At 48.4% G+C, this 10,625-nt stretch overlaps 1 protein-coding gene across 1 annotated transcript; it reads right to left on the bottom strand.

Moving 5' to 3' along the window:
- Positions 1–4,986: 4,986 nt before the first annotated feature.
- Positions 4,987–7,231, bottom strand: LOC118027378 (HLA class I histocompatibility antigen, alpha chain G). Its single transcript, XM_035030699.1, is given in 5 exon segments — positions 4,987–5,333; positions 5,336–5,398; positions 5,994–6,269; positions 6,472–6,533; positions 6,535–7,231. Coding segments are annotated over 5 exon segments (1,263 nt in total). The 5' UTR covers positions 7,065–7,231; the 3' UTR covers positions 4,987–5,001.
- Between the last annotated feature and the right edge of the window lie 3,394 nt (positions 7,232–10,625).

The following is a 10,625-nucleotide window of genomic DNA, read 5'->3' on the forward strand; positions in this document are numbered from 1 at the left end:
CCTCGGGCCTGTTCTGTGGCTTTCCTTGAAATAAAATGAGGCCCAGTACTCTCTATAGTATATATTTTCCTATTCATGTAATTTATATATTTCATATATTTTAAAATATGCTTTAATATTTATATTATTCATACTTTATATTTTTATAGTATGTATTTATAATTTATATTATAAGATACATGTTTCTCTATAAATATATGTAATTTCAATTAAAACAACTTGGAATCTGTTGTTCAAAACAAGGAACAAGAAATCCATGAGGGAATACTTCCAGAGAGCAGAGATTCAGAAATTTTTTCTAGTTTTATTGAGAAATAATTGACATAAAACATTGTAGGTTTAAGTGTACAACCTGTTGATACATTTATATACTGCAAATTGATTACCACCATAGCCTTGGCTAACACCTGCATCATGATACATAGTTCCTTTTGTGTGTGTGTGTGTGTGTGTGTGTGTGTGTGTGTGACCATTTAAGATCTACTCTTAGCAATGAGAGTTTTTATGTTGAGCTGATAATCACTTCCTAAATCTTTCATCTGGTTTTACCCCATGGGAGAGAAAATATGTTTCTCCCAGCATGTCTTGCATTTTTCTTCCTACAAAAAAACTATTTATTTATTTTTTAAGATTTTATTTTTTGACACAGAGACAGGGAGAGAGGGAACATAAGCAGGGGGAGTGGGAGAGGGAGTAGCAGGCTTCTCGCTGAACAGGGAGCCCGATGCGGGGCTTGATCCCAGGACCCCGGGATCATGACCTGAGCTGAAGGCAGACACTTAACGACTGAGCCACCCAGGCACCCCACAAAAAAACTATTTAAATGTGTCTGTAAGACCCTGTCCCACAATGAGGGCTCTCATCAATGACTTCAGTGCTTCCCTATCTGTGGAATCCCATGATGGCTTGTGGCTTTGTTACCAAATACTCAGGCCTCTTCCTAGACCCACCAGCTTAGAATGTTGGGCGTGAGCCCAGGAATCACTTACTTAATAATCCCTACAGGAGAGGCTGATGCACGGCCATGTGGGGATCCTGCTTCATGTGCTTGCTACTCAGTGTGGGATCCGAAGACCAGCAGCATCAGCACCAACCTTGTTATCAACCCAGAATCTCATGCTCTACTCCAGACTGTCTAGATGTTCATAGTCCAGGAATTTTCTGTGCACACTGAAGGGTGGGCCTCCCTGGTCTTTGTGTTTTCTAGGTGCAGAACCAAACTATGCAGTACACTCTGGGTGTGTGCTCTGATCAGCTTGCTTAGCCTTGAGGAGTCCAGGGTTTGGTCCTGTTCCTTTCTCTTCTATGGCCCTCACCCCCTTAGGGACCTCATCTCTTCATCTCTAGTAAAGGCTTTAAACCTGGTTTATATGGCATGACCTCCCACATCTATTTCTCCAACCCAGATGTTTCTGAACTCTGTATCCACCTGCCAACCTCACCTGCGTTTCTTTTTTTTAAGATTTATTTATTTATTTTAGAGAGGGTGGAGGGGCAGATGGAGATGGAGAGAGAGAATCCTAAGTGACTCCCTGCTGAGCAGTGGGGTGGGGGGTGGGGTGTCTGATGCAGGGCTTGATGCTATGACTCCAAGATCATGACCTGAGCCAAAATCAAGAGTCGGATGCTTAACCAACTGAGCCACCCAGGTGCTCCTCACTTGTATTTCTAGTAGACATCTCAGATTAATCATTTCCTAAATTGGATGCTTGTGATGCTGCGTACTCAAATATGCTACTTCCAGACACTTCCCCATTTCCACTGAAGGCACTCACATTTCTGCTTGCAGTCTGAAATGTTGGATGCCCTCCCTGATTCTTCATTCTCTCTCTCTAGAATTAATCCATTAGGAAATGCTGCAGAGTCCATCTTTAAATATATCCAGAACCCAATCACTTCCTACTGTCTTCCTTCCTCAACCCCAGATGTACAGCCCACATCCCCCTCCTAGGACACTGCACTGGTTTCCTACAGATTCTCTACTGGTCACTCACCCTGCACCGCTTGATTCTGCACAGCTACAAACAGATGCTTCTAAGGAGAGGTGGTACCGGGTGGATCGTCTGTTTAAAACCATCTTGTAACTCCACATGTCACTCAGAGAAAACTCAAACTGTTCTAATATCCTAAGGCTTGGACATCTGATGTCATTTCAGCTGCTCTCTGCTGCAGCCCCAGTGGCCTCCTCGCCCTTCCGTGAACACAGGGCACGCTCCTGTCCTAGTGCGTGTGCACTGGGGGTTCCCTGCCTGGAAAGAGCTCCCCCCAGACCTTCTCTTATGCAATTCCTTCATAACCTTCAAACCTCTCAAAGGCACCTCGGTGAGGCTCCCTCTGATTGCTGTAGTGAAGTAGCCATTGTCCCCTTCCCAGCATAGGTACCTCTCTGGACCACTTTCCATAGGTACTCCCCAACCTCTAACACACACACTTCCCTTAGTTACTAGCATACAGTCTGCCCCTCACTCCAGAACATATGCCCCACAAGGTAGGCAAATTTTGCCTGTTTTTCACTTGAGGTGTCCTAGATGCTAAAATAATGTTCCTGTATCTGACAATTACCAGTTGAATGAATGATCTGCATAGAGCACCTCTCTCTTCTAGATGAGCCTCAGGCTACAGCTGTTCGTGGCAGCTACCACTTTTCTCCCCATTGCTGGTCTCCCTGCTCCACCCCTATTGCCTCTATTCCACACCATTCCTCCTGCACAGCACAGGAAACAATTAACAGTTCTCCATTCAGAAAAGTTGTACGTAGGCTTATGGGTCATATTTTCCAGACAAATGTGAATTCAAATTACACACTGCTTTATAACTCTATGAATTAGGATTGGAACCAGAACGAGGATCACTAGATCTAAGGTCAGGGGGGCAGGTAAGTGAGCAGAGAAGACAAACTGAAATTTAATACGGATGAGAAACGATCAGATCCTGTCTCTAACTCCAGAATCTGCTTTTTAAAAAAGATGGGGGAAGGATGGAAAAAATGATCCAGAACAGCTGTAGGAGAAGAGATGGGTCTGAAAAAATTCATCTTGCAATACCACAGGAATCCTGTGTGCAGGGCTCACTGGGCCTTGTGGGAACAAGGAGAGGCTATAGGACCCCTGTGGTGGTCACAGACTGGGGGACACCAGAGGAACATGAGACCAGAACTCATACACAAGAATAAGCATAGGCCTAATTCTCTATATAAACCACCCAAAAGTTGGGGGCTGAGGGCCTGATCCAAGCTGGAGCCTAGGCTGACCTGGTTAAGGAAGCTCTTGATGCCCATGGTCCTAGAGACAGGTGATGTCTGAGTCCCTGTGATCACAGGTCCTGGTGGAACAAGTTTCCACTGAAGGGACCAGGGAATAGCGAAGATGACTCAGCTGAGGAGTGACCATGTTAAAGCCCACAATGCACTGAGTACTAACCTGGCACAGTTCTGACCACAGTTGGCTACTCACAGCTTCTCCTGCCCCACCTACAACAGACAGCACAGCAATCAGGCAGCTTCTGGAAGGTTCTCCGCTTCCATTTATTTCCCATCTCAACTTTAGGAGTCTTCTCCTTTACTACCTTTATTACCACCTTAGTCCTATATGACAAGAATAGAAAACAAATTCATAATCCAGATTTTCAGTAGAGAAGTAAAATATTACTTCTCAGTCAAACATGAAGTAAAGACAGGGATGGAGATGACCCAGTCCCATCTCTGCTAGAACAGGAAAGCAGATCAGGGAAGAGAGCACAGGTCAGTTTGGGGAGAGGTAATGATGGGTAGGGGTGGGCCAGTTTCCCCACCTCCTCACATTATGCTAATAGGAACACAGACACATTCAGACACCATTAGCAGATAGAGACGTCCTGGGCTCTTGATGTAAAAAAAAAGTGGGAGTGTGGGGCACCTGGGTTAAGCGTCTGTCTTTGGCTCAGGTCGTGATCTCAGGGTCCTGGGATCAAGCCACGCGTCAGGCTCCCTGCTCAGCGGGAAGCCTGCTTCTTCCTCTCCCTCTACTGCTCTTTTTGCTAGTACTCTCTCACTCTGTCGAATAAATAGATAAAAAAAAAAGTGGGAGTGTGAACAAATCTTGCATCACTCAGTTCCCCACAAGGCAACTGGTTCACGCTGTGAAAGAAAATAATCATGAACAAATTCAAGTCAATCATGTAAATGTTGACATCTCCACAGCCCACTAAATGCTATACTGTCCCATTCAAACAATCCTCATAACCCAGGCCCTCCAGGGTCTCACATTTAGGAGCCATGAAAGACACATCAGAGCGCAGGGCACTGTCATTGCCTGGGGTAGAACAAACAGGACATGGTCAGAGCCCACCGGAGATGAGACTAGAGGAGGAGCTATGGGGTGGGTGAGCTCCCCATGGGGTCCTGTCTACACTATCCCAGGGTCTCAGGGATGACTCTCTCCATACTTACTTTCAGTCTGCTGTGAGTAGCTCCCTCCTTTAACACTGTGGGAAGAAAACATCATGTCAGAGGCCAGGGAGAAGGCTGGTCATGGTATCCAGAGGAATACCCTAGACCTGTACCAAAATCAGGTTTCCAGAACTGTTAACTGAAGACTCATGGCTGTATCAGAAAAACACAAAGAAAGGATGTAGGGGCACTGGACCAACTGTCTTCTGGAGGTCTGTCTACATCAGGGAATTGCCCCTGACCTTCAACGGCTGGGGATCAGGTCCCCACCAACAGAATATAAAGGTAAAAAATTTGTCCTTCATTTGCACAAGTCTACTAAAGAGTTAATGTTAGCAATTGGCTCCAGAGTAAGCAAGCACAGGTATGTGGATGGTACTTCTCATTAACAAGGCAGGACAAACCTCTACCTGGGGCTTGAAACCTCTCAGTGGGATGAGAAAACTCAAATTCCCCTCCCACTCCCTTCCCTACCTTAGTGCTTCTTCCTCCACATCAAAGCTCCCACCACCACAGCTCCAGTGACCACAAGGAGAACCAGGCCAGCAATGGTGCCCATGATGGGGATGGTGGGCTCAGGTGGCAGCTCTAGGAAGGGGGAAGGTGAGGGGCTCAGACCTCAGGCTTGAGTCATAACCTCGCAGATGTTTTGCCGAAGAGCTACTTTCTCTGCAAAGAGGCTCCACCCCAAACCCCTCCTTACGCCATCTCAAGGTGATGGGCTCGGGCAGCCCCTCATACTGCACATGGCACGTGTATCTCTGCTCCTGTCCAGGAGGCACCACCACAGCCTCCCACTTCTGGAAGGTCCCATCTCCTGCAGGCCTGGTCTCCACAAGTTCTGTGTCTTGGGTCAGGTCCTCCCCATCATGCTGCCACGTTAGGGTGATCTCTGCAGGGTAGAAGCCCAGCACCTCAGGGTGACATCATGGTCAGAGATGGGGTGGTGGGTCACGTGTGTGTTGGGAGGTTCTGAGGAAGAAGAATCAGAAAGTCCACACTTTGGGTTACCTTCATGGGTCACTATAAGCAGCACTCGTGACCATCCTGAGGATGGAAAGGACAAATGGTTTAGAAGGGAAAAGCACAAAACCCTGACAACAGCCTAGACTCAGGGATCTGTAGTAATGTTTTAGAAGCAGCGAGAGATCCCAGGACAGGAGAGTGCAGGTCTAGAGTGGGGAACACACTAATGGTCCTGACTGTGGTGGAGTGTCAGTGACTCAGAAAACCGGGAGTCAGATCTCCAAGGATGTTCTCAGATGGAGAACAAGACCTTGAGAGGGAAAGTCATGGTTTACAAGGTGATTGCCAGGATGGAGGGACCGCTGATGGACTAGTTCAGGGATGGTCTCCACCTGCCTCTGGGGAGAGACTGGATTGTCCTTTAGCGAGAAGCGGCCCTCTGGGTGAGGCCCTCTCTAGTAGGAACAGGAACACCCGGGCGGATCTCCGTCTCCCCACCCGTGGGAGGGGCGGTGTTCTGACACCGAGTCCATTTTCCCTTCCTGGTGGGAAGCCAGCCCCAGCGGAGGGGAGGTCGGGGAGGCCCCGCGGCCCCTGGTACCTGCGCGCTGCAGCGTCTCCTTCCCGTTCTCCAGGTACCTGCCGAGCCACTCCACGCAGGTGCCCTCCAGGTAGTTCCTCCGGTTCTCTGCCACACCGGCCGCCTCCCACTTGCGCCGGGTGATCTGCGCCGCCGTGTCCGCCGCGGTCCAGGAGCGCAGGTCCTCGTTCAGGGCGATGTAATCCGCGCCGTCGTAGGCGAACTGCTCGTACCCGCGGAGGAGGTTCCCGTCGGACCCCACGTCACAGCCGTACATCCACTGGAAGGTGTGAGACCCTGGCCCCGGCCCACCACGACCTATCGTCATTAAAGCCTAAACTGAAAACCAAACCGAGTAGACTCCCCAAGGGTTCTTCCCCGTTCGGGGGACGGCGGTGTCCCGCAGCCTCGGGGTGTCGCTCGGACACGGGGACTTGGGGCGACCCTGGCCGTCCGGGGGGATGGGGATCGTGATCTGTCCCCTGCCCGCGTCGCTCACCGGCCTCGCTCTGGTTGTAGTAGCCGCGCGCTTCGTTCAGATTCCCTCGGAGAGTCTGTGCACGTCCTGGAGTCCCGCGTCTCCAGGTCCCAGTACTCCGGCCGCTCCTGCTCCACCCACGGCGCCCGCGGCTCCATCCTCCGACTCGCCGCGTCGCTGTCGAACCGCACGAACTGCACGTCGTCCACGTAGCCGACTTCCACGTACCGGGGCTCCCCGCGGCCGGGCCGGGACACGACAGTGAATAAATACCTCAGGGAGTGGGAGCCTGCGGGCGCGGAGGGGCTGAGACCCCGCGCGACCCTCCTCCCGGCGCGGGGCCGGGGCCCAGGGGGAGGCGGCCGGGAGGGCAGGGGGCGAGGGGTTCGCGCGACGGAAAAGGGGCAGTGGGTCGGAGAAGAGTCGGGACCAAGGTGTGGGTGGGGCGGAGGTGAGGGCTCCGAGTGCCAGGGGGCGGAGCGGAGCAGCGCTTGGGTCCGGCAGCCCCCTCCCGCCTCCCACGCTGAGCCGTTTCTCCCGCTCTCACCCGCCCAGGTCTCGGTCACGGCCAGGGCCCCGGACAGCAGCAGCAGCAGGAGGGTTGGGGGACGCATGACTGGCAACCACCTGTTCCGGAGAGAAGCTGAGTCGCCCCGCGGCCGGTGAAAACACCCGAACGCTGATTGGCTTCTCTGGAACCCCGACACGCAATGGGAGTGCGAACTGGGGTCGCGTCATGAGGATCCAGGCAGGAGGACCTGACGGGCTGTGAGACGGAGAAGTGAAAGCAGGGGAGATGCGGACTCCCTAACACTGGGCTTTCCCGCCCAAGGCACCGCCCTCGCGCGGGGTCGCTGAGAGACGGGCCCAGGGATTTGTGACTTTGTCCTAACCCCTCTTTTCCTGCACTGAGTGGTATCAATATTTACCATACTAGGAATAAAAGAGGTTTTAAAATTTTTTCATGAGCTCATTTGAATGATATTAATAAACCATTGCATGTTGACAAAAAAATTGTTTTGTGAAAAATAACTATTTCCCAAAATAAACAGGGTAGTGAGAATATTGATCTTTGTACATATTGCATCGTTGGAAGTCTCTCACGTTAGAAGACTGCTGGAATGTTCACATTTGCTTTCTTTTTTATTTAAATTCAATTAGCCAGTGTATAGTAACATCATTAGATTGTAATATGTTCAGTGATTCATTAGTTGCGAATTACACCCAGTGCTCGGTGCTTAATGCCCATCACCCATTTCCCCCATCCCCAACTCCCCTCCCTTCTGAAACCCTCAGTTTGTTTCCTGGAGTCCAGAATCTCTCATGGTTTGTCTCCCTCTGATTTCTTCCCAGTTTTCCCTCCCTTCCGCTATGGTCTTCTGTGCTATTCCTTATATTGTCTTTCTCTGCTTGACTTGAACTTAGCATAACCCCCTCCAGTTCCATCCCTGTGGATGCAAATGGTAGGTATTCATCCTTTCTGATGGCTGAGTAGTATTCCTTAGTATATATGGACCACATCTTCTTTATCCATTCATCTTTTGAAGGACATCTCGGCTCCTTCCACAGTTTGGCTATTGTGGACATTGCTGCTATGAACATTGGGGTGTATGTGCCCCTTCTTTTCACTACATCTGTATCTTCAGGGTAAATACCTAGTAGTGCAATTGCTGGGTCATAGGGTAGCTCTATTTTTATTTTTGTTGTTATTGTTGTTGTTGTATTTTAAATTTTTTAAATTTTTTATTGTTATGTTAATCACCATACATCATATCATTAGTTTTTTTTTTTTTAAGATTTTATTTATTTATTTGAAAGAGAGAGACACAGCGAGAGAGGGAACACAAGCAGGGGGAGTAGGAGAGGGAGAAGCAGGCTTCCTGTGGAGCAGGGAGCCCGATGCGGGGCTCGATCCCAGGACCCCGGGATCATGACCTGAGCTGAAGGCAGACGCTTAACGACTGAGCCACCCAGGCGCCCCACATCATTAGTTTTTGATGTAGTGTTCCATGATTCATTGTGCATAACACCCAGTGCTCCATGGAGAACGTGCCCTCTTTAATTTAATTTTATTTTATTTTTAAAGATTTTATTTATTTTTATTTGAGAGAGAGAGAATGAGAGAGAGGGAGTACATGAGAGGGGGGAGGGTCAGAGGGAGAAGCAGACTCCTTGCCGAGCAGGGAGCCCGATGCGGGACTCGACCCAGGGACTCCAGGATCATGACCTGAGCCGAAGGCAGTCACTTAACCAACTGAGCCACCCAGGCGCCCAGAACGTGCCCTCTTTAATACCCATCACCAGGCTAACCCATCCTCCCACCCCCTCCCCTCTAGAACCCTCAGTTTGTTTTTCAGAGTCCATTGTCTCTCATGGTTTGTCTCCCCCTCCGATTTCCCCCCCTTCATTGTTGCCCTCCTGCTATCTTCTTCTTTTTTTTTTTAAACATATATTGCATTATTTGTTTCAGAGGTACAGATCTGTGATTCAACAGTCTCTCACAATTCACAGCGCTCACCATAGCACATACCCTCCCCAGTGTCTATCACCCAGTCCCCCCATCCCTCCCATCCCAACCCCCAATCCAGCAACCCTCAGTTTGTTTCCTGAGATTAAGAATTCCTCATATCAGTGAGGTCATATGATACATGTCTTTCTCTGATTGACTTATTTCGCTCAGCATAACACCCTCCAGTTCCATCCACATCATTGCAAATGGCAAGATCTCATTCCTTTTGATGGCTGCATAATATTCCATTGTATATGCATACCACATCTTCTTTATCCATTCATCTGTCGATGGACATCTTGGCTCTTTCCACAGTTTGGCTATTGTGGACATTGCTGCTATAAACATCGGGGTGCACACACCCCTTTGGATCCCTACATTTGTATCTTTGGGGTAAATACCCAGTAGTGCAATTGCTGGATCCTATGGTAGCTCTATTTTCAACTTTTTGAGGAACCTCCATACTGTTTTCCAGAGTGGCTGCACCAGCTTGTATTCCCACCAACAGTGTAGGAGGGTTCCCCTTTCTCCGCATCCTCGCCAAAATCTGTCGTTTCCTGACTTGTTAATTTTAGCCATTCTGACTGGTGTGAGGTGGTATCTCATTGAGGTTTTGATTTGGATTTCCCTGATGCCGAGCGCTGTTGAGCACTTTTTCATGTGTCTGTTGGCCATTTGGATGTCTTCTTTGGAAAAATGTCTGTTCATGTCTTCTGCCCATTTCTTGATTGGATTCTTTGTTCTTTGGGTGTTGAGTTTGATAAGTTCTTTATAGATTTTGGATACTAGCCCTTTATCTGATATGTCATTTGCAAATATCTTCTCCCATTCTGTCGGTTGTCTTTTGGTTTTGTTGACTGTTTCTTTTGCTGTGCAAAAGCTTTTTATGTTGATGAAGTCCCAATAGTTCATTTTTGCCGTTGCTTCCCTTGCCTTTGGTGATGTTTCTAGGAAGAAGTTGCTGCGGCTGAGGTCAAAGAGGTTGCTGCCTGTGTTCTCCTTTAGGATTTTGATGGACTCCTGTCTCACATTGAGGTCTTTCAACCATTTGGAGTCTATTTTTGTGTGTGGTGTAAGGAAATGGTCCAGTTTCATTCTTCTGCATGTGGCTGTCCAATTTTCCCAACACCATTTGTTGAGGAGACTTTTTTCCATTGGACATTCTTTCTTGCTTTGTCAAAGATGAGTTGACCATAGAGTTGAGGGTCCATTTCTGGGCTCTCTATTCTGTTCCATTGATCTATGTGTCTGTTTTTGTGCCAGTACCATGCTGTCTTGATGATGACAGCTTTGTAATAGAGCTGGAAGTCCGGAATTGTGATGCCGCCAGCTTTGCTTTTCTTTTTCAATATTCCTCTGGCTATGCGGGGTCTTTTCTGGTTCCATACAAATTTTAGGATTATTTGTTCCATTTCTTTGAAAAAAGTGGATGGTATTTTGATGGGGATTGCATTAATGTGTAGATTGCTCTAGGTAGCATTGACATCTTCACAATATTTGTTCTTCCAATCCATGAGCATGGAACGTTTTTCCATTTCTTTGTGTCTTCCTCAATTTCTTTCATGAGTATTTTATAGTTTTCTGAGTACAGATCCTTTGTCTCTTTGGTTAGATTTATTCCTAGGTATCTTATGGTTTTGGGTGCAATTGTAAATGGGATCGACTC

Source organism: Mirounga leonina, unplaced genomic scaffold, assembly GCF_011800145.1.
Source record: "Mirounga leonina isolate KUSES-001 unplaced genomic scaffold, KU_Mleo_1.0 Mir_366, whole genome shotgun sequence".
NCBI classification, from domain to species: Eukaryota; Metazoa; Chordata; class Mammalia; order Carnivora; family Phocidae; genus Mirounga; species Mirounga leonina.